Source organism: Bolinopsis microptera, chromosome 7 (genome assembly GCF_026151205.1).
Source record: "Bolinopsis microptera isolate Bmic1 chromosome 7, MBARI_Bmic_1.0, whole genome shotgun sequence".
Lineage (NCBI taxonomy): Eukaryota > Metazoa > Ctenophora > Tentaculata > Lobata > Bolinopsidae > Bolinopsis > Bolinopsis microptera.
Window position 1 is genome coordinate 510,659 of NC_087078.1, and position 24,104 is coordinate 534,762.

The window sequence follows — 24,104 nt, forward strand, 5'->3', positions numbered from 1 at the left end:
ACGAATGCTGAATTTGTTTTTTATATTTAGGCCGGATTTTCGCTTGTTGTTATAATATTGTGTTCCGAGTAGAAACTTAGCCTATTTTGCGAATCTGTCCTTGTAATTATGTAATAGTAGTATAGCTGTAATAGATGCGTACACTCACATTCGTGGTGAGTGCCTGCATTTTGATCGTTTACATGGAACATAGTAACCATAGTAACAGTGTAGTTTACATGGAACAATAAGCTGAAACATTTTTTGATAGCGGTTTTTTGTGAGTCACCCTACTGTGTTCTAACCAGTAATTTTGCCCTGTTTAGCAACAGGATTTTCTGGTAAATTTGCAACTCAAGTCCGAAATCGATGCTATGAATGGTGGAAACTGTGAAGCTTGAAACAACGCCCGCTGTTGGATATAAAAAAACACGTGTCCATCATCTTCTAGGTTAGGACAAATTATATAGTTGCCTACCCTATCTGTTATACTAACCCTAAACTGTACCCATTAGGAATATAGTTGGATCATCACATGATTATTACCGAAACAACTTTCTGTTGCCATGGTAACACCGACACAGCTCATGCAGGGTGTCCACGTGTCCACTGTCCATGAAGTCTGCAGACTCCAGGGAACATTTTGCTAAAAGTATAAGATAAAAACGTAATTATCTTTTAGCTTACACTCTCTCATCTAACTATCTTGATGTGTAAACATTGTTACCATGGCAACAACTGTAAACACACGGTTTTCTTTCCTGTACATTTGAATATTGTCTACGTTTGCTCTGTAAATACGCTCTGTGAAAATACGGGTGTTTCATGGGCAGTTCTTCTGACAGTTCTAGTAGTTCCAGCAGCGAGGAGAAAACATCTAGATCTAAAAGTTCTAGATCTAAAAGTTCAAGGTCTAAAAGTTCAAGGTCTAAAAGTTCTAGATCTAAAAGTTCTAGATCTAAAAGTTCAAGGTCTAAAAGCTCCCGGACAAAGACCGAAAAGACAAGCGCAGAAGAATCTTCGAGCAACAGCAGCAGCAGTAGTAGTAGTAGTAGCTCCAGCAGCAGCAGTAGTAGTAGCTCGAGCAGTAGTAGAACAAGTGCTCCCGCAACATCGACTGCACCGTGTCTTGTGGACCAGGAAACTCAAGTAACACCAAAACCCTCAACTACACCGCCTCCAAAACCCTCAACTCCACCACCTCCGAAACCAACTCCACCGCCTCCAAAGCCGGTTACACCGCCTCCAGTGAAACCAAGGACCCCTACACCACCTCCCCCAAAAACCCGGACCCCCACACCGCCTCCCCCTAAACCAGCTAGCCCTCCCCCTAAACCAGCTACTCCCCCTCCTAAACCAGCTAGCCCTCCCCCTAAACCAGCTAGCCCTCCCCCTAAACCAGCTAGCCCTCCCCCTAAACCAGCTACTCCTCCCCCTAAACCAGCTACTCCTCCCCCTAAACCAGCTAGCCCTCCCCCTAAACCAGCTAGCCCTCCCCCTAAACCAGCTACTCCTCCCCCTAAACCAGCTACTCCCCCTCCTACTCCCCCTCCTACTCCCCCTCCCCCTCCTCCTAAAATGAGTACTCCTTCACCAGAGCCCCCTTCCCCCGCTAGGTCCCCATTCTCACTGGAGAATCTGCCGGTTATTGAGAATCTACCTCCTCTTGAGCTGCCATCTGTTGTTCACGTGAGTTAACTTTGCTTTCTTAATCTTTGCTTTCTTAATCAGCAATAAAGTTACACTTGACCAGATGTTACAATAATAAGTTAATAAATTTCAGTTACTACATTTACACATGAGTAGAGTTATTTCTTTTTACATTTCGCTCTCTTCCCAGGTGAAAAGTCGGGATAGGTAGGCTGGTAAACTTACATTCTCTTCCCAGGTGTAACCTAGCAACTGTAACCTAGCAACTGTTTCCCAGGTGAAAAGTCGGGATAGGTGGGCTGGTAAACTTACATTCTCTTCCCAGGTGTAACCTAGCAACTGTAACCTAGCAACTGTTTCCCAGGTGAAAAGTCGGGATAGGTGGGCTGGTAAACTTACATTCTGGTTCGCTTCTGTAGCTGCTTCCTGTAGTCTACCTAACATGTGGAAATTTCCTTATCTGGTTAAGTAAGTAACTAACTGGATGCCATGGTAACAATACCTAATATGTAATAATATTCAGGGGTGAATGAATCGCTGGTTAAAATAATATACCTTAAATCCCAAAAATTTGTGTGCCATTATATTGAGCACAATTTATTTGAGCCCGAAAAATTTGGGCAGAAAATTTGAACTCATTTGGGCGACCGAAAATTTGGGCACAAATTCTTCGAAAAATGAACGATTTTCCACTAAAATTTCAGTAAGTTATTTGCCTTAGTTCATTATTATTCCTTATTATTCCAGTCATTTTGCTTTCTAATACCCTGACCAGTGTCCAGTTCTTTGAGAAAATCCTTCTTCCCCACATCATCTACAGCCCCTGGACATATCTATCAATGAACTGGCTAAGAAATTCATGCGCAATAAGTACGAAGATTGGTACGCGAAAAACATAGTGTGTCAGCTCAATGGAGGAGTTTCATCAGACAATGTGAAAATTGATACCCGCTTGACAGTGATCCGTGAAGTACACGCTCGTTGGATCAACGAACTTTTTGTATATTTAAAAGGGAGGCCAGATGACATAAGGAAAGGCTTTGAGAAGTCGGGTATAACTGATGCTTGTAGATCAGACTTTACGGTGGATGATAATCCATTTGCAGATCTTGTTTAAATCTCTAGCTATCCGTAACTCTAGCCATTTGTTTTATTAGTAGCTGTTAGCTATTCCAGTTATTTCTATTCATTTAAAATATAAGCCTTTTTACTTGGTCAAGCCATGAATGACAGATTAGAAAACTCAAATTTCAAATATTATTTCACTTGGATATGAAGAAAAAGCCATCTTTCTATAGATTTCAGGGCCACAGGCCAAATGCCAAAAGTTTGGTTAGCAAAAAATTTAGCAGACGGAAAAGATTTATGCAATTAATTTGGTCTGCAAAAAATTTGGGCGAGAGGCCCGCTCAAATTTTTTGTCGCCCAAATTTTTGGGAATTCAGGTACAACCCCCCCCCCCCCCCCCCCCTCCGGAAAATAACGCTATATTTCAGTAAACACGGTGGATTTACCTTCCTGATACCGTACGTTTTGGCTTTGGTTTTGATAGGGATGCCACTTTTAACCGTGGAGCTAACTATAGGTCAAATGTTTCAAGGTAAATATCAAAGTTATATCTATTTCTAAGGAGATAATGAACATTCAGTGATGAGAGCAGTTTGATTGTGTTGTAACCAGAGTTACCATAGTAACCATAGTAACCCTACTCTCCGCTCTGATAAACCTAACATGTGTAGGAGGAGCAGTTGAAGCGTTTGGGAACCTGAATCCCAGATTACGGGGAGTAGGAGTAGCCACTGTTATTGGAGGGTTTATTGTAGCCGTCTACAATGTTATAGTGCTCGGCTGGAGTGGGATTTACTTTGTTAAAAGTTTCGATCCGATCAACAACAAGGTGCCGTGGCAAGATGAAGGGGTGGACAACTTTATCACTGATTACGTTCTCAAGGTAATCTTATTTGTTATCAAGATCACTACTAGGTTACTAGGTTACTAGGTTACTAGGTAACTAGGTTACTAGGTAACTAGGTTACTAGGTAACCCAGCCCACTAACACTTCAGAACACTACAATATCAGACAGCAGCATGGTTGTAAGTGGAAGAGTACTTCTTGCTGTGATAATCTGCTGGTTTCTCGTCTTCTTCTGTGTTTTCCGGTCACTCCGGAGTATTGGGGCTGTGGTGAAGATACTGGCGCCTTTACCAGTAGCAGTTCTTATTGGAGTTACTGTTAGGTTAGTAACAGTTCTTATAGCTTTACCAGTAGCAGTTCTTATTGGAGTTACTGTTAGGTTAGTAACAGTTCTTATAGCTTTACCAGTAGCAGTTCTTATAGGAGTTACTGTTAGGTTAGTAACAGTTCTTATAGCTTTAGCTTTATATAGATTACTTTTAAATTAATACTATGGAACTGATCGAGCATATATACATATATATATATATATATTTAACCACCTATTTTCAATTATTTGCTGCGTAGACCCAGCCCACTAAAGAAGAAAATTTCACACAGGGCAGTTTTCCTAGACGGAGCCGTTGACGGATTTGAGAAATACTTGGTTCAGTGGAACTCAACAAAGCTAGCTAATACTGATGTCTGGTCCGATGCCACTAGTAAGTGGAGCACTGTTACTAGGTTACTAGGTTACTAGGTTATTGGGTTACTAGGTTACTAGGTTACTAGGTTACTGGGTTACTAGGTTACTGGGTTACTAGGTTACTAGGTTACTAGGTTACTAGGTTACTGGGTTACTAGGTTACTAGGTTACTGGGTTACTAGGTTACTAGGTTACTAGGTTACTAGGTTACTAGGTTACTAGGTTACTAGGTCACTAGGTTACTGGGTTACTAGGTTACTAGGTTACTAGGTTACTAGGTTAATATGTTACTAGGTTACTACTGGGTTACTGGGTTACTAGGTTACTGGGTTACTAGGTTACTGGGTTACTAGGTTACTAGGTTACTAGGTTACTAGGTTACTAGGTTAATATGTTACTAGGTTACTACTGGGTTACTGGGTTACTAGGTTACTGGGTTACTATGCTACTAGGTTACTAGGTTACTAAGTTACTAGGTTACTAGGTTACTAGGTTACTGGGTTACTGGGTTATTAGGTTACTAGGTTACTAGGTTACTAGGTTACTAGGTTACTAGTTTACCGGGTTACTAGGTTACTGGGTTACTGGGTTACTAGGTAACTAGGATACTAGGTTACTGTGTTACTGGGTTACTAAGTTACTAGGTTACTGGGTTACTAGGTTACTGGGTTACTGGGTTACTGGGTTACTGGGTTACTGGGTTACTGGGTTACTAGGTTACTAGGTTACTAGGTTACTAGGTTACTAGGTTACTAGGTTACTAGGTCACTGGGTTACTAGGTTACTAGGTTACTAGGTTACTAGGTTAATATGTTACTAGGTTACTACTGGGTTACTGGGTTACTATGTTACTAGGTTACTATGTTACTAGGTTACTAATGTACTGTTTCAGGTCAGGTGTTGTACACTCTGACAGTGTGTTTAGGAGTAATGACGTCTTACGCCTCCTTCAACCCCCGCTCTCAGAATATAGCTATAGGTTAGTTAAAACAAAATGGGACAGTATCTATTTTAAAATGTGGATTCTACTGCCGTTGTTCAAGAAAATGATATCTACATCACTCAAAAATAAATCTCATTTTCTGTCCGAATAATTCAACAAACTCTAAACGTTGACGTTTATCTCAATATCACCGCTCAGATAAGAATATAATCTGTCTGGTTATAGTGTAGTTACTAGTTAACTACACTAGTAACCTAGTAACTACACTAGTAACCTAGTAACTACACTCAGATAAGAATATAATCTGTCTGGTGGATCTAGTGGTGTCTGTGCTGGGAGGAGCTGTTATTTACCTGGTGCTGGGACACAAGGCTCACACGTGCAAGATGCAGGATCTTGTTCCTTGTGATCAGATATTTGATTCTAATGGAATACACCTCCTCTTCAAGGTGAGAGCAACTGTAGTCACTAGCTAGGCTGCGTTACTATGGTAACAGGCTGCGTGGATATTATTTATATTGATCATGATACTTGATATATTATCTTCTTTGCAGCCACTCAGACCGGAAATGTTTCATGGATGATTGCTCCTGTAAGAATAAGGAACTTGTAGCTAGGTGATATTTCTATTTAGATAGATACAGTTCGAGTCAGTATCTGGCTGAGTCTCTGTCTTGAGGCTCCGAGTCTGTTACCATAGTAACTGAGTCTGTTACCATAGTAACTGAGTCTGTTTCCATAGTAACTGAGTCTGTTTCCATAGTAACTGAGTCTGTTTCCATAGTCAGAGAACCTCCACAAGTACACTATAGGGTTAATAGCAGAGTTAAGAGTAGTGCTGATAACGGTAACATAGTTCTTAAAGTAGAACAAGTAAGGAGGGTTTGAATAATCGAACTGAAGGAGGTTAACTCTCCAGTCAGAGTGGACACCCACAGTTTGTAATATGACAGAGACAGTGTGTGAAGACAAGGTAGATAGCAGTGAAGATAACGATTGTCCTGTTAGCTCTGCGTTTCCTGTGGTGGGTAACGTTTCCAGCAACACTACTGCAGCTGAGCAGCACTGATGTAGAGATTACACAGCCAACAGTTACAAACACAACTGGCAGCACATAAGTCAGGATCATAGAGACTTCCAGATAGAGGGCTTTAGAGCGGAGTGCTGGGTCACTATGGTTACCACTCCACACGCATCCCACTAAGTAAGTGCTATGCTCTGCTCTGAACCCCACCACTGTGTAACCACTAGCTGAGCAGCTAGAAACGTTACAAACACACTAAACGCAACAAGAGGTGCCCTCTTAGAGGGTGGTCTGAAGGGAAACATCAGGGAGAGGGTCCTGGTGATACTGAGGACCATAGTGAGGAAGACAGCCGTTCTCATGGTAACGAAGTAGAGAGTTGCCCAGGTGTAGCAGACAGGAGAGAAAGCTAGCAACCCTGCGTCTCTGTGTGTTAAGTAGGACACTGCAGTGGGAAACACTATAAAACACACCAACCCATCGTTCAGGGATATCAGCAGGTGGTTCAGTTGAACACCGTCCCTCTTCTTCAAGTAGAAGTGTCTTGCTGCAAAGCAGTTGCCAGGGAAACCAACTAAACAGCAAGTTAGTGCTGTGAGTCCGTACAGCAGGTCTAGAGGACGGGAGAAGTCGTCCATTTAATACAAGAGTTGTGAGAGTAGCCACTATTATAGCGAGTCTGTTTCCATAGTAACAAGTCAACAATATCTCAATACTTAGCACTATTATAGCAGCTTAACAAGTCAACAATATCTCACTACTTAGCGACTTACTAATCGTTATAAAGTATGAATATCTTAGCTTTCACTCTTTACAGCTGGCCGTGCACTGTCCCCCACTTGACAGCTGTTATTAACTATCAGGCTCACGTTACTATGGTAACAGGCTCAGGCTCACGTGCAATATTCCCTATTCGTGCAGCAGTTGTGAGATAACTTTGTGAACGTATTTATAGTAACAATTGTTTTGTTGTTGTGATTCTCAGGTGTTCCAGTCTCTGATTTTATCACGTGCATTAGTGAGTTGTGTTGCGATAGGGAGGTACAATTGAACCAGCCAAGCGAGTCTGTTTCCATAGTAACTGAGCGAGTTATGTAACCTAGTAACCAAGCATTATAAATCATAACTTATCATTATAACTTATTATGCAGTAACATTGTTATATTGAAACATTGTTCAGGGAGCTTACAGTTGTAATATAACAAAGCTAATTGTTCACGGCCATTATCCTATCATCATCTGATGATCATTGTTGGAGTTACTAGCGGGGGGGGGGGTTGGTTCCCCGGTAAACGCATAGAGTGGGTAATATACCGTATCGGCCCAGTTTCGGAGGGACAAAAGTTAGGTTTTATCAATAATATACCGTATCAAGTTATAAAGCTGGTGAGTCATTATGAGTACTGGGAGGGGAGTATCAAGTTATAAAGCTGGTGAGTCATTATGACTACTGGGAGGGGAGTATCAAGTTATAAAGCTGGTGAGTCATTATGAGTACTGGGAGGGGGAGTATCAAGTTATAAAGCTGGTGAGTCATTATGAGTACTGGGAGGGGGAGTATCAAGTTATAAAGCTGTTGAGTCATTATGAGTACTGGGAGGGGAGTATCAAGTTATAAAGCTGGTGAGTCATTATGAGTACTGGGAGGGGAGTATCAAGTTATAAAGCTGGTGAGTCATTATGAGTACAGGGAGGGGGAGTATCAAGTTATAAAGCTGGTGAGTCATTATGAGTACTGGGAGGGAAGTATCAAGTTATAAAGCTGGTGAGTTATTATGAGTACAGGGAGGGGAATTCAAACAAAAGTTTCTTCTTTTTTGGGAATGAAATCTATTCAATATTTGGACAAAAGAATGAAAAGCAAACCAGGTGTCAACTTATATAAAACTGACCTAATATCGACTTTAGCCTCCTCCTTGGACGCTAATTGCGCATAGAGTATAAACATTCAGTAAACCTTGCAGCCAATATCTTAAATAATAAGCAAAATATCTCAAATATGATGTCACCAACATAATATTGACCGAACGACAAATTTGTTAATTTGCCAAAAGTTTTCAAAACCATATTGCAAACTTCAAAAAAGCGTTTTAACAATGATCGTGAGCATTGTAAATTCTAATCAATATTGCTAATCTTACTCGTAAATATTATGGTGGTTTCAAATTGGCGGTTTTGTTTGGCTTGGGCCATCCCGCCATATTTTAACAGTCATAATGTAACCTGCCATGATGTTATCGAGGAGGTATTTCAAAAAACTACTTAGGTTCATGAAATTCTCTTTGACGTTGATCGTTTCATAACATTAAATCTTCAACGTATCCTATTAAGAAAGTGCCGCCTGCATACTCTGAGATGATGCTGCACGTGTCAATTCACTGAATACTCTGAGATGATGCTGCACGTGTCAATTCACTGAATACTCTGAGATGATGCTGCACGTGTCAATTCACTGAATACTCTGAGATGATGCTGCACGTGTAAATTCACTGAATACTCTGAGATGATGCTGCACGTGTCAATTCACTGAATACTCTGAGATGATGCTGCACGTGTCAATTCACTGAATACTCTGAGATGATGCTGCACGTGTAAATTCACTGAATACTCTGAGATGATGCTGCACGTGTCAATTCACTGAATACTCTGAGATGATGCTGCACGTGTCAATTCACTGAATACTCTGAGATGATGCTGCACGTGTCAATTCGCTGAATACTCTGAGAGGGTGCTGCACGTGGTACAGCACAACACGTCGTGTTTCTAACCACAATATTAGCCTCACTCTCCAGAGTGTACATCAACCTCTGATTAAAGAAAGCGGTGCCCTGACTAGTAGAAACCCTCCGAACAGGCTCCCCGAACAGCAGCCACCTCACATAAGCCACTGTGTGTCTCCTGAGAGCACACATCCTCCACAAGTAGAGTACAGGGTTCACAGCAGAGTTCACAGCCAGGAGCAAGGTCCAGGTAGCGTTATGGTAGTACCTGAACGGCCACGTGTCAAACTCGTAGAAATCATTGTAATCACCACGAGTGTGCACTGTGTAGGTCTGTATAATGAGCTTCACGACTATAGGCACGTTGCACACCCCGTAAAGAACAGCGAACAGCAGGATTGTGACAGTGGCTTTGTGTCGGGACTGGCGGAGCGCTCTCTGGGCTCCTCCTCCTCTCTTGTACAGCAGGATAGCAAACACAGAGAGAACACAGCTGATAAGCACCACAAACACTGGAACTACATATGTGAATATCATACATATCTCCAGAAGCAACAGTACGGTCTCATCAGGCAGCGGATCTGGTGGCTGCGTCATCAGTAACAGTTCGCATCGCGCGGTGTCACGTGCGTACTTTATCACAGTGCCGCGCAGCACGTGGAACCCTGCTAACTGTCCAACTTGTAGGAGGAAGTAGGAGGTGACGAGAAGGTGTATAGGCCAGATCTTCTGAGTAGTGAAAGGTCGGATGAGGGAGTAGGTTCTAGAGGAACAGAGGCAGACCACCAGGAAGATACTGAGTCTGACAGAAACCCCCCACACGTAGAACCAGGTAGAGCAGCCCACGTGGCTAGCGAGGAGGAATCCTGGCGATCTGCCAGAGAGGAAGGAGACACCGACAGGGAGCACGGTGAGACTGATAATACTGTCGTTCAGTGTGATGAACTGGTAGACAGTGTTGGAGATGTCCCTCTTCTTGGATCTGAAGTAGAGGTAGCTGGTGATGTTCCCCACTATTCCTACTGTAAAACACAAGCAGCACACTGCTCCGTAAACACTGTCAAATACACTGTTAAACTGCAGCTCTGGAGGCTCTGTAACTGTCTTTAGGATCATCTGGCTGTCTGATAAAAAGATGAGGATCATTAGATTACAATATACATTTAGATTAACCGAGGGACATATACAACAACAAAGGATTTGCATTTAACAAACTGATAAACTAATAATTCGGTCGATATTCAAATATAATTTCAAGTATAACAAGAATTAACCTTCGAAACCTTTCACTTTTTAAAAAAAGGTGGATGGAAAAAATATTCTGTAAGTCATATCTAGACATAGCCTGATCCGACATATTTTGACAGCAGCAGGTGCAAGGGTCTGTTGAGATGCTAGACTTGTTAATTTTAGAAAGTTCAGTACTAGTAACAAGCTATACTGGCAGACTTTACTCAAACGATGCTGAATTCAATGAAGCTTGCGGCAGCTTACCCAGCTTTAACTTAATCAGAAAAACATCTAAAGGTTTCTTCTTTATGTTATGGTTTGACCAGAAGAAAAGATTATCAATACCGTTAAGAACGTATGGATATAAGAAACTGCCAATAAACCCAGTAACGAGCTATTCTAATAACGAGCTATACTAGTAACGAGCTATACTAATAACGAGCTATACTAGTAACGAGCCCTGAAAAGGAGCCCTGAAAAACATTGTGCGAGTACAAACTCTCCTTATACAAACTTTGAAAGTCTCCAGCGGAAGAGAATCTGCCGAATCATTTGTAATTAACATTTGTCACGTGTTACCATGGAAACTAACACGTATTACCAAGGAAACTTTCAAGCGTGAATGCTTTGCATAGACCGGCATAGACCCATGTTTTGTTACGATTTATTCCTGCACGCATTCTGTGTATTGCGACAGGTTTTTGCCAGGTGCAAAAGTCTGGGTTAAGGTCGGCAATTTCACAGGGGAAGTTTAACTAAAAGCAGGCTTAGCCAAAACACACATTGAACTAAAGCTGATACAGATGCAGCTTCTTGAAGTATAAGCTATTAATTACTTTAGCCCGTAACAGTAACACCAAGGCTGGGTCACGTTTGGTAATCTTTATCCCCGACACGTTAGTTTCCATGGTAACACGTGACAATGGTATCTTTATCTCTGCTCCGGTCGTTTATAAAACTATTATCGGATCATGAGGGAAGACGATAACCTAGTAACCTAGCAACCCAGTAACAGATAACCTTACGCTTCAATAATAAATACGGAACACGTGACTTTCATGGTCACTAAGTAAGTAACATTTGTCACGTGTTACCATGGAAACTAACACGTGTTACGTCCTGTCATTCGCATGTCCTCTATTTAATCTGACGGGAACCAGCTGTGTCGGCGTTAGAAGAAGCAATTTCAGGTTTTTAAAGCAGAGCTTTATTATATAAGGAACTATAACATTAAGTGGAACTCTATTTTAAGAGAGCTATTAGGTGTTGCCCATGCGAATCGGAGCATATAGTGATATTCCTTACTATCATCAGCACAAAGAGGTAAAATATATAACACAAAGAAAACGAAATCCGAACCTTACTCTTACATTCTCTACAGTTTATAAGTTTCAATAGACTGTATTGAGTGAATTAAAACAAAGGATTCTGAAAATTAATGCTAATTGAATTTAGGAGGAGGCTTGTTACAATACTGAACCGCTTTAGTCAAACATAGATTTGTTGAAGCGTTCAATAAAAAACAATCAGAGAAATAAATGGGTTATAATGATGGTCTCACTGCATTCTTTAAAACTTGTCTAACGTCACTATAAGTATAGTATATACGTAAGTGTGACGTCATTGCGCATAGTATGACGTCACTATTATGACGTCACTGCCCCAGGTGTACGCAGACGCGCTGTCTCACTTATCAGCCCCGACCCTCTGGTCAGCTCTGTTCTACGGAACCCTCGCTATCCTAACTCTGACCACGTCCTTTTCTCTGATAGAGGGATTCTGCACTGTTATCAGGGACAGCTGGATATCAAGCAGGTGAATAACCTAGTAACCTAGTAGCCTAGTAACCTAGTAACCTAGTAACCTAGTAACCTAGTAACCTAGTAACCTAGTAACCTAGTAACCTAGTAACCTAGTAACTTAGTAACCTAGTAACCTAGTAACCTAGTAACCTAGTAACCTAGTAACCTAATAACCTAATAACCTAGTAACCTAGTAACCCAGTAACGCAGTAACCTAGTAACCTAGTAACCTAGTAACCTAGTAACCTAGTAACCTGTTAATCCCCCTAGTTTGGAGCTGGGAAGGAGCACTATAGCATGTTACGTGTGTATGGCTGGGTTCCTGCTGGGAATACCCTTTACATTTGACTGTGGTTCTAGCTGGCTGGAGATTCTAGGTACTTTTATATATTTGCTACAAGAGGATTGTCTGAAAAGAGATGAAATGGTACCGTCAATCACTCGTTAATATCTACCTTCATTTGTTTACCAGGTATAAAACTGTCAGTTCTATGACCCCTCTACAACCCCTCTATGACCCGTATATAACCCCTCTATAACCCCTCTACACTCTACAGTATACAACCCCTCTATAACCCCTCTACAGTATACAACCCCTCTATGACCCGTATACAACCCCTCTATAACCCCTCTACACTCTACAGTATACAACCCCTCTATAACCCCTCTACACTCTACAGTATACAACCCCTCTATAACCCCTCTACAGTATACAACCCCTCTATGACCCCTTTATGACCCCTATACAACCCCGTTATGACACCTCTACAACCCCGCTATGACCCTTCTATAACCCCTTTATGACCCCTTTATGACCCCTCTACAACCCCTCTATGACCCCTCTATGACCCCTTTATGACCCCTCTATGACCCCTCTAATGACTCCTCTATGACCCCTCTATAACCCCTTTATGACCCCTCTATGACCCCTCTATAACCCCTCTACAACCCCTCTATAACCCCTCTATAACCCCTCTACAACCCCTCTACAACCCCTCTATGACCCCTCTATGACCTCTCTATGACCCCTCTACAACCCCTCTATGACCCCTCTATGACCCCTCTATAACCCCTCTATGACCCCTCTATCAGATCACTACATGAGGAGGTGGGTTTTGTTCTATCTAGGGTTTGTACAGAGTGTTGCAGTGGGATGGATCTACAAAATAGACAGACAATATCGCCGAGTAGGAGTTCCTGCAGTTGTGGTATTCAACTTGGGGTGTTTCCTGAGTGTCCTTGTTCCCTCTATAGTCGGTTAGAACTAACGGGGGCCTGCACCCTTGTAGCGCCTTTTACACCAATCAAGCTAAAACTAATTATATAAATAAAAACTGCGAAACTAGTTCTAACTGTGTTATCGTATTAAAGTTTAATTTATGTTTAATTCAAACATATTTTATCCCTGATCTACTAAGTAAGTAACATTTGTCACGTGTTACCATGGAAACTAACACGTGTTACCAAACTAACACGTGTTACCATGGAGACTAACACGTGTTACCATGGAAACTAACACGTGTTACCATGGAGACTAACACGTGTTACCATGGAGACTAACACGTGTTACCATGGAAACTAACACGTGTTACCATGGAAACTAACACATGTTACCATGGAAACTAACACGTGTTACCAGGGAAACTAACACGTGTTACCATGGAGACTAACACGTGTTACCATGGAAACTAACACGTGTTACCATGGAAACTAACACGTGTTACCATGGAAACTAACGCGTGTTACCATGGAAACTAACACGTGTTACCATGGAAACTAACACGTGTTACCAGGGAAACTAACACGTGAAACGACTGTACTACTACTCAGGTCTCTCATTGACTGCGCAAGGGCACTCAACCGAAAAAAGTGTAACGATCGCTTTCTCTTTAGCTGCCGCTATTCTTGTTGGGTCTTTTGCAGCTGCATATGTTCTCATGGACAAGAACAAAGTCAGAAAAACTAAGAGGTAAGGATTAAATGGCTAGATGTTACCATGGTTACTGTACACTCCTGATGTCTTGTACCATTTATACTATACCCAGTTCTTATTACACAGAAGTAAAGACAACAAGTTAGTATTTCATTCAGGCAGGACTGTAATAACTCTAGTAGTAGAGTTACACTGCTACTAGAGTAATTACAGTAATTAGTAATTAGTAATTAGTAATTAGTAATTAGTAATTAGTAATTAGTAATTAGTAATTAGTAATAATAGTAATTACTAATTATAGTATAGTAAACAATAAGAGAGTGAAATCAATGCGGGTGAGACACTAAACAACGTGTAACTGTTAGCTTCAGTTCAGTAATTACACTTTTCAATTTTCAGTTCAGTAATTACACTTTACAATACGTTCACTTCAGTAATTACACTTTTCAATATGTTCAGTTCAGTAATTACACTTTTCAATACGTTGTTGCTCGCTTATCAGTTACTTATCATTACGTTGATAAGACTTGCTTGTTTAACCGGTGCCGTGGTTGTGTGATGTATAAATCTGAGAAATACGTGGCTTATAAGCTTGATGAAGTGAGAGATGATGGAGCTGAATGGATCCGGGATACTCTCAGGCTCGCTAAAGCAGAACATGTTAACAAGTATACAGTTCAGAGCTTCAATGGTAAACGAGAAATCTCCAGGAAAGTCATGTCTAGGAGTCTTGAGGCAGCGTTAAAAGTTAAGAATAGACAATTGTTGTACACTAATGAGATGGAGAAATATAATCAGAACTATCAGTTCGACGTAATTGACAGTCAGGGGACAATAGTTACCATGGCAACACGCTAAACTATCTTATCAGGAGTGTACAGGATTCAAAAACCTCAGCAGCAGGTCCTTTGTTCGTTGGATCCGGATAGAAATATTTTGAAGAATGTCATTAAGGATGTTGTTGCAGAAGGAGACCGAAGTCGGAATGTGATGTTATTTGGTCTTAAAGAAGAAAAAGGTGAGCTGTTATGTGACAAGGTCGGTCAAGTGTTGTTGGAAAAATAGAAGCTAGCAGAATTGGTTTGTATTGTATTGTTTTGTATTGTATTGAATAAACCCAAGGATAAGAAACAAGTGGCTGATACATTTGTTAAGGTGACTTTGACGAGCTCCACAATCGTGCGGCAGATTTTGACTACAGCTCGAAACTTTTCGGTAAAGTCTTTATCGGTCCAGATAGGTCTCCAGAGGAACGTGCCCAACAGCAAAAGCTTGTTTTAGAACTCAAGAAGAGATCGAACGAGGAGCCAGATAAGAGACACTTCATCAAAGGAGGCAAAGTGTTTAGTGTTGACAAAATTGTTGTTTGAAATGACAGAGTTTTGTTTGGATTTATGAATTCTTGGTTCGCTAAGATTTTAATTTTTTGATAAGCTTTTAAATCATATTCGTCTTTCAACACAAGACTCATGTGTCAGTCTTCTAGAATCTTGTTTTGGTTTGTTTTTGAAATTAAGCTGAAGTATTTAATCTTACTTTCAGGTCCATAATTTCGTGCGGTGTATATTATTCTTATAGTTATTTTGATTTTATATTATTAATATTATTAGCAGATTTAGGTATATGACTATTTTATATTATTGTATGTATAAATTCTTGAGTAAACATTAACCAGCAAACAAAGCTGGTTCCCAATCGATCAGCTTGTTCAGAAGTTAATCTCCTTTTATTTGACTTTACTATAGAGCTATAGTAACCAGATAGTAACGAAGTAACAATAGCAACAATGGTAGGTTACCATGGTTATACGCACTCTTCAGGAACTCGTTCTGTGTGTTTGTACTAACAATAGCATGTTTGATAGTTACCATGGTTATACGCACTCTTCAGGAACTCGTTCTGTGTGTTTGTACTAACAATAGCATGTTTGATAGTTACCATGGTTATACCCACTCTTCAGGAACTCGTTCTGTGTGTTTGTACTAACAATAGCATGTTCGATAGTTACCATGGTTATACCCACTCTTCAGGAACTCGTTCTGTGTGTTTGTACTAACAATAGCATGTTTGATAGTTACCATGGTTATACCCACTCTTCAGGAACTCGTTCTGTGTGTTTGTACTAACAATAGCATGTTCGATAGTTACCATGGTTATACCCACTCTTCAGGAACTCGTTCTGTGTGTTTGTACTAACAATAGCATGTTTGATAGTTACCATGGTTATACCCACTCTTCAGGAACTCGTTCTGTGTGTTTGTACTAACAATAGCATGTTTGATAGTTACCATGGTTATACCCACTCTTCAGGAACTCGTTCTGTGTGTTTGTACTAACAATATCATGTTTGATAGTTACCATGGTTATACCCACTCTTCAGGAACTCGTTCTGTGTGTTTGTACTAACAATAGCATGTTTGATAGTTACCATGGTTAAACCCACTCTTCAGGAACTCGTTCTGTGTGTTTGTACTAACAATAGCATGTTTGATAGTTACCATGGTTATACCCACTCTTCAGGAACTCGTTCTGTGTGTTTGTACTAACAATAGCATGTTTGATAGTTACCATGGTTATACCCACTCTTCAGGAACTCGTTCTGTGTGTTTGTACTAACAATAGCATGTTTGATGTTACCATGGTTATACCCACTCTTCAGGAACTCGTTCTGTGTGTTTGTACTAACAATAGCATGTTCGATAGTTACCATGGTTATACCCACTCTTCAGGAACTCGTTCTGTGTGTTTGTACTAACAATAGCATGTTCGATAGTTACCATGGTTATACCCACTCTTCAGGAACTCGTTCTGGACGCTGATTGGCTGGCACGGAGCAGATAATCTCAGGAAAATGATTAATAGTTCCCCATCTTACCGCTGGGCTCCGAACACCTTCAATTCTGGTATGGTAGAATGTGCAGTAACCATGGTAACAAAATTAATTCTGGTAGAATGAGTCTCTGAATTGTTTATTTATTCTTTGAGAATGAGAAAATTGTTGACGTCGAAATTTAGGTCACTACGAGGAAATCTATATAAACGCTAAATTACAGTAACCATGGTAACATGCTAAATTATTTCAGAATTTGACTCCTTCATGAGCCCAGCTAAAGTGTCCGTTATGTTCGGGTTCTGTATAAAGTACGTGGTTCCCGGCTGTCTCTTGGTTCTTCTCTGTGCGAACATCGGGGATGCGTTCTTCGGGAAAGGTTTATTTTAAAACTATATCAGCGCTCTGAGTCTGAGAATATATAAGATTAGTTACGAAGTGAGAATATAAGACTGGTTACCATAGTTACTGTTCACTACAAGACTGGTTACCAAGTGAGAATATAAGACTGGTTACCATAGTTACTGTTCACTACAAGACTGGTTACCAAGTGAGAATATAAAACTGGTTACCATAGTTACTGTTCACTACAAGACTGGTTACCAAGTGAGAATATAAGACTGGTTACCATAGTTACTTTTCACTACAAGACTGGTTACCAAGTGAGAATATAAGACTGGTTACCATAGTTACTGTTCACTACAAGACTGGTTACCAAGTGAGAATATAAGACTGGTTACCATAGTTACTGTTCACTACAAGACTGGTTACCAAGTGAGAATATAAGACTGGTTACCATAGTTACTGTTCACTACAAGACTGGTTACCAAGTGAGAATATAAGACTGGTTACCATAGTTACTGTTCACTACAAGACTGGTTACCAAGTGAGAATATAAGACTGGTTACCATAGTTACTGTTCACTACAAGACTGGTTACCAAGTGAGAATATAAGACTGGTTACCATAGTTACTGTTCACTACAAGACTGGTTACCAAGTGAGAATATAAGACTGGTTACCATAGTTACTGTTCACTACAAGACTGGTTACCAAGTGAGAATATAAGACTGGTTACCATAGTTACTGTTCACTACAAGACTGGTTACCAAGTGAGAATATAAGACTGGTTACCATAGTTACTGTTCACTACAAGACTGGTTACCAAGTGAGAATATAAGACTGGTTACCATAGTTACTTTTCACTACAAGACTGGTTACCAAGTGAGAATATAAGACTGGTTACCATAGTTACTGTTCACTACAAGACTGGTTACCAAGTGAGAATATAAGACTGGTTACCATAGTTACTGTTCACTACAAGACTGGTTACCAAGTGAGAATATAAGACTGGTTACCATAGTTACTGTTCACTACAAGACTGGTTACCAAGTGAGAATATAAGACTGGTTACCATAGTTACTGTTCACTAGAAGACTGGTTACCAAGTGAGAATATAAGACTGGTTACCATAGTTACTGTTCACTATAAGACTGGTTACCAAGTGAGAATATAAGACTGGTTACCATAGTTACTGTTCACTACAAGACTGGTTACCAAGTGAGAATATAAGACTGGTTACCATAGTTACTGTTCACTACAAGACTGGTTACCAAGTGAGAATATAAGACTGGTTACCATAGTTACTGTTCACTACAAGACTGGTTACCAAGTGAGAATATAAGACTGGTTACCATAGTTACTGTTCACTACAAGACTGGTTACCAAGTGAGAATATAAGACTGGTTACCATAGTTACTGTTCACTAGAAGACTGGTTACCAAGTGAGAATATAAGACTGGTTACCATAGTTACTGTTCACTACAAGACTGGTTACCAAGTGAGAATATAAAACTGGTTACCATAGTTACTGTTCACTACAAGACTGGTTACCAAGTGAGAATATAAGACTGGTTACCATAGTTACTGTTCACTACAAGACTGGTTACCAAGTGAGAATATAAGACTGGTTACCATAGTTACTTTTCACTACAAGACTGGTTACCAAGTGAGAATATAAGACTGGTTACCATAGTTACTGTTCACTACAAGACTGGTTACCAAGTGAGAATATAAGACTGGTTACCATAGTTACTGTTCACTACAAGACTGGTTACCAAGTGAGAATATAAGACTGGTTACCATAGTTACTGTTCACTACAAGACTGGTTACCAAGTGAGAATATAAAACTGGATACCATAGTTACTGTTCACTACAAGACTGGTTACCAAGTGAGAATATAAGACTGGTTACCATAGTTACTTTTCACTACAAGACTGGTTACCAAGTGAGAATATAAAACTGGTTACCATAGTTACTGTTCACTACAAGACTGGTTACCAAGTGAGAATATAAGACTGGTTACCATAGTTACTTTTCACTACAAGACTGGTTACCAAGTGAGAATATAAGACTGGTTACCATAGTTACTTTTCACTACAAGACTGGTTACCAAGTGAGAATATAAGACTGGTTACCATAGTTACTGTTCATTACAAGACTGGTTACCAAGTGAGAATATAAGACTGGTTACCATAGTTACTGTTCACTACAAGACTGGTTACCAAGTGAGAATATAAGACTGGTTACCATAGTTACTTTTCACTACAAGACTGGTTACCAAGTGAGAATATAAGACTGGTTACCATAGTTACTGTTCACTACAAGACTGGTTACCAAGTGAGAATATAAGACTGGTTACCATAGTTACTGTTCACTAGAAGACTGGTTACCAAGTGAGAATATAAGACTGGTTACCATAGTTACTGTTCACTACAAGACTGGTTACCAAGTGAGAATATAAGACTGGTTACCATAGTTACTGTTCACTACAAGACTGGTTACCAAGTGAGAATATAAGACTGGTTACCATAGTTACTTTTCACTACAAGACTGGTTACCAAGTGAGAATATAAGACTGGTTACCATAGTTACTGTTCACTACAAGACTGGTTACCAAGTGAGAATATAAGACTGGTTACCATAGTTACTGTTCACTAGAAGACTGGTTACCAAGTGAGAATATAAGACTGGTTACCATAGTTACTGTTCACTACAAGACTGGTTACCAAGTGAGAATATAAGACTGGTTACCATAGTTACTGTTCACTACAAGACTGGTTACCAAGTGAGAATATAAGACTGGTTACCATAGTTACTGTTCACTACAAGACTGGTTACCAAGTGAGAATATAAGACTGGTTACCATAGTTACTTTTCACTACAAGACTGGTTACCAAGTGAGAATATAAGACTGGTTACCATAGTTACTGTTCACTACAAGACTGGTTACCAAGTGAGAATATAAGACTGGTTACCATAGTTACTGTTCACTACAAGACTGGTTACCAAGTGAGAATATAAGACTGGTTACCATAGTTACTGTTCACTACAAGACTGGTTACCAAGTGAGAATATAAAACTGGATACCATAGTTACTGTTCACTACAAGACTGGTTACCAAGTGAGAATATAAGACTGGTTACCATAGTTACTGTTCACTACAAGACTGGTTACCAAGTGAGAATATAAGACTGGTTACCATAGTTACTGTTCACTACAAGACTGGTTACCAAGTGAGAATATAAGACTGGTTACCATAGTTACTGTTCACTACAAGACTGGTTACCAAGTGAGAATATAAGACTGGTTACCATAGTTACTGTTCACTACAAGACTGGTTACCAAGTGAGAATATAAGACTGGTTACCATAGTTACTGTTCACTACAAGACTGGTTACCAAGTGAGAATATAAGACTGGTTACCATAGTTACTGTTCACTACAAGACTGGTTACCAAGTGAGAATATAAGACTGGTTACCATAGTTACTGTTCACTACAAGACTGGTTACCAAGTGAGAATATAAAACTGGTTACCATAGTTACTGTTCACTACAAGACTGGTTACCAAGTGAGAATATAAGACTGGTTACCATAGTTACTGTTCACTACAAGACTGGTTACCAAGTGAGAATATAAGACTGGTTACCATAGTTACTGTTCACTACAAGACTGGTTACCAAGTGAGAATATAAGACTGGTTACCATAGTTACTGTTCACTACAAGACTGGTTACCAAGTGAGAATATAAGACTGGTTACCATAGTTACTGTTCACTACAAGACTGGTTACCAAGTGAGAATATAAGACTGGTTACCATAGTTACTGTTCACTACAAGACTGGTTACCAAGTGAGAATATAAGACTGGTTACCATAGTTACTGTTCACTACAAGACTGGTTACCAAGTGAGAATATAAGACTGGTTACCATAGTTACTGTTCACTACAAGACTGGTTACCAAGTGAGAATATAAGACTGGTTACCATAGTTACTGTTCACTACAAGACTGGTTACCAAGTGAGAATATAAGACTGGTTACCATAGTTACTGTTCACTACAAGACTGGTTACCAAGTGAGAATATAAGACTGGTTACCATAGTTACTGTTCACTACAAGACTGGTTACCAAGTGAGAATATAAGACTGGTTACCATAGTTACTGTTCACTACAAGACTGGTTACCAAGTGAGAATATAAGACTGGTTACCATAGTTACTGTTCACTACAAGACTGGTTACCAAGTGAGAATATAAGACTGGTTACCATAGTTACTGTTCACTATAAGACTGGTTACCAAGTGAGAATATAAGACTGGTTACCATAGTTACTGTTCACTACAAGACTGGTTACCAAGTGAGAATATAAGACTGGTTACCATAGTTACTGTTCACTATAAGACTGGTTACCAAGTGAGAATATAAGACTGGTTACCATAGTTACTGTTCACTACAAGACTGGTTACCAAGTGAGAATATAAGACTGGTTACCATAGTTACTGTTCACTACAAGACTGGTTACCAAGTGAGAATATAAGACTGGTTACCATAGTTACTGTTCACTACAAGACTGGTTACCAAGTGAGAATATAAGACTGGTTACCATAGTTACTGTTCACTATAAGACTGGTTACCAAGTGAGAATATAAGACTGGTTACCATAGTTACTGTTCACTACAAGACTGGTTACCAAGTGAGAATATAAGACTGGTTACCATAGTTACTGTTCACTATAAGACTGGTTACCAAGTGAGAATATAAGACTGGTTACCATAGTTACTGTTCACTACAAGACTGGTTACCAAGTGAGAATATAAGACTGGTTACCATAGTTACTGTTCACTACAAGACTGGTTACCAAGTGAGAATAATAAGCGTTGCTAGGGAGATCTATACGAAGACGCTTATTGGAAATTTTAGAATAAGATATTTAACGTTGCCTGTTGACGAGTAGTGTATAATATCTTGATAAGATACTTGACAAATAGTACAGTAACCATGGTAACACACTAAATTACAGGAGTGTACAGCGGAGAACAGCTAGCTTTGGGACAAGTTGTATTTGGAATTGTTGTCTTCTTCTCAGTACTCCTCTTCATATATCCAAGGATCCTGAGCAACCCTTCAGAAGTAATGAGTAAAAACTGAGCTTACTTTGACTAAATTAAGTTATTGTTGCATGTTTTGAAGTTCTAACATTTCACAAAACCCAAAGGGTTAAAAAACTAAAAGAGCCCCTACTGTTTACATTTTGTACAGCGTATGTAACCGTGGTAACACACTAAATTACTCATGTACTGTTGGACGGCTGGAAATGTTAATTTTGTTTTCCGAATGAAATTGCAAAATCATATTGTCGGTGTCCCAATCTCTGTCCCATTTTCGGTTTTTGAATATGAAAATTAAACTTTCATATTTACAGTTTTGGCTGACTTTTTCATCATCATCCAATTATTAAGTCAACTAAAGATGGCACAGTTCTAATGTACCGTCACAATAGTGACTTTAATATAGCACGAATGACGTGCTGGAAGTTTAATTTCGGTCGGAGAAAGCCCACAGCAATAAGCTTAACAAAACGAAAAGTTGTATTTTCAAAAGTCTGTCCCATTTTCAAATATTAAATTTTCTGAACCCAAATTTGACAGATTGGATGAAATTTCTGCCCAGAAACGAATTAGTTAGTTAATTGATGACGGTATGAAACCAAATTGAGGCACTGGTAGTCGAAATCCCGAAAAAAATTGCAAAATCATATTATCCCAATCTCTGTCCAATTTTCGGTTTTTGAAGATGAAATTTCCAGGGCCGAAATTTTACATTTTTGACTAAATTTGACGGATAAAGTTAACTTTTTGCCAAATGATTAAGTGCTTCGATTGCTAATGGACTTACCCGGTGCGTGCTACTTCGACGAAATTTGGACGATAATCATGCGTCAAACCAGATCTGTAACCTGCTTATAGTTATATTAAATATCTTACCAGGCATACGAGGAGGTTGAGGAAGGGCTGGTTGGTAACCTAGTAACCAGATAGTAACCTAGTAACCAGATGTAACCTGCTTATAGTTATATTAAATATCTCTCCAGGCATACGAGGAGGTTGAGGAAGGGCTGGTTGGTAACCTAGTAACCAGATAGTAACCTAGTAACCAGATGTAACCTGCTTATATTTAATATCTCTCCAGGCATACGAGGAGGTTGAGGAAGGGCTGGTTGGTAACCTAATAACCAGATAGTAACCTAGTAACCAGATGTAACCTGCTTATATTAAATATCTCTCCAGGCAGACGGGGAGGTTGAGGAAGGACTGGTTGGTAACCTAGTAACCAGATAGTAACCTAGTAACCAGATAGTAACCAAGTAACCAGATGTAACCTGCTAATATTAAATATCTCTCCAGGCAGACGGGGAGGTTGAGGAAGGGCTGGTTGGTAACCAGGTAACCTAGTAACCAGACAGTAACCTAGTAACCAGATGTAACCTGCTAATATTAAATATCTCTCCAGGCAGACTGGGAGGTTGAAGAAGGGCTGGTTGGTAACCTAGTTACCAGACAGTAACCTAGTAACCAGATGTAACCTGCTAATATTGAATATCTCTCCAGGCAGACGGGGAGGTTGAAGAAGGGCTGGTTGGGAGACTGGACTGGGTGTTTACAGCACGACTAAATAAACCTTACGTCTTTGTCGGTCGGGATTATTAAATAATTGGATAACAGTTTGATACTAATAGTTATCTAACTAAATTCTAGTGTTTTTTTCAAATTTAATTTAATACGCTTCTTTTAAAAAACTGAGAAAATTTCGTAACTGTTCATTTTAAAGGGCTAAAAAGTATTGTACGCTTTTGAAAAACTGGATGATAATATGGTATTCGTATTCGATTCCTCACATTTCCGCTTTGTAAATGAAATTCATACATTAACGGTTTATATTATTTTTAAAGATAATTTGGAATTTTTTGAACATGTTTGAAATCTCATCAAATCTAACTAGAATTGAGAGAGAGAGGGAGAGAGGGAGGGAGGGAGGGAGGGAGGGAGGGAGGGAGGG

General features: G+C 39.7%; 2 protein-coding genes across 2 annotated transcripts; both read left to right on the top strand.

Annotated features, from left to right (window-relative positions):
- The first annotated feature begins 228 nt into the window (after positions 1-228).
- On the top strand, positions 229-23,974 carry LOC134818624 (sodium- and chloride-dependent GABA transporter 1-like). The gene is made up of 16 exons (XM_063828263.1): positions 229-430; positions 1,994-2,097; positions 3,126-3,229; positions 3,369-3,580; positions 3,694-3,866; positions 4,145-4,245; positions 5,122-5,208; positions 5,464-5,621; positions 11,813-11,961; positions 12,219-12,325; positions 13,041-13,205; positions 13,779-13,917; positions 16,681-16,784; positions 16,965-17,090; positions 22,069-22,178; positions 23,657-23,974. Exons 2-16 carry the CDS (start codon positions 2,072-2,074, stop codon positions 23,753-23,755), a joined length of 1,860 nt encoding a protein of 619 aa, XP_063684333.1. The 5' UTR covers positions 229-430; positions 1,994-2,071; the 3' UTR covers positions 23,756-23,974.
- Positions 805-1,677, top strand: LOC134818065 (uncharacterized). The gene has a single exon (XM_063827478.1). The coding sequence runs from the start codon at positions 805-807 to the stop codon at positions 1,675-1,677; it is 873 nt and encodes a 290-aa protein (XP_063683548.1).
- Positions 23,975-24,104: the final 130 nt, after the last annotated feature.

Excerpts from the sequence above, each read along its gene's own strand:
- LOC134818065 (XM_063827478.1), top strand. The coding sequence starts at position 805 with ATGGGCAGTTCTTCTGACAGTTCTAGTAGTTCCAGCAGCGAGGAGAAA.
- LOC134818624 (XM_063828263.1), top strand. The coding sequence starts at position 2,072 with ATGTGGAAATTTCCTTATCTGGTTAA. Across the intron at positions 3,581-3,693 it reads TCACTGATTACGTTCTCAAG|AACACTACAATATCAGACAG; the intron begins GTAATCTTATTT and ends CTAACACTTCAG. Across the intron at positions 5,209-5,463 it reads CTCTCAGAATATAGCTATAG|ATAAGAATATAATCTGTCTG; the intron begins GTTAGTTAAAAC and ends AACTACACTCAG.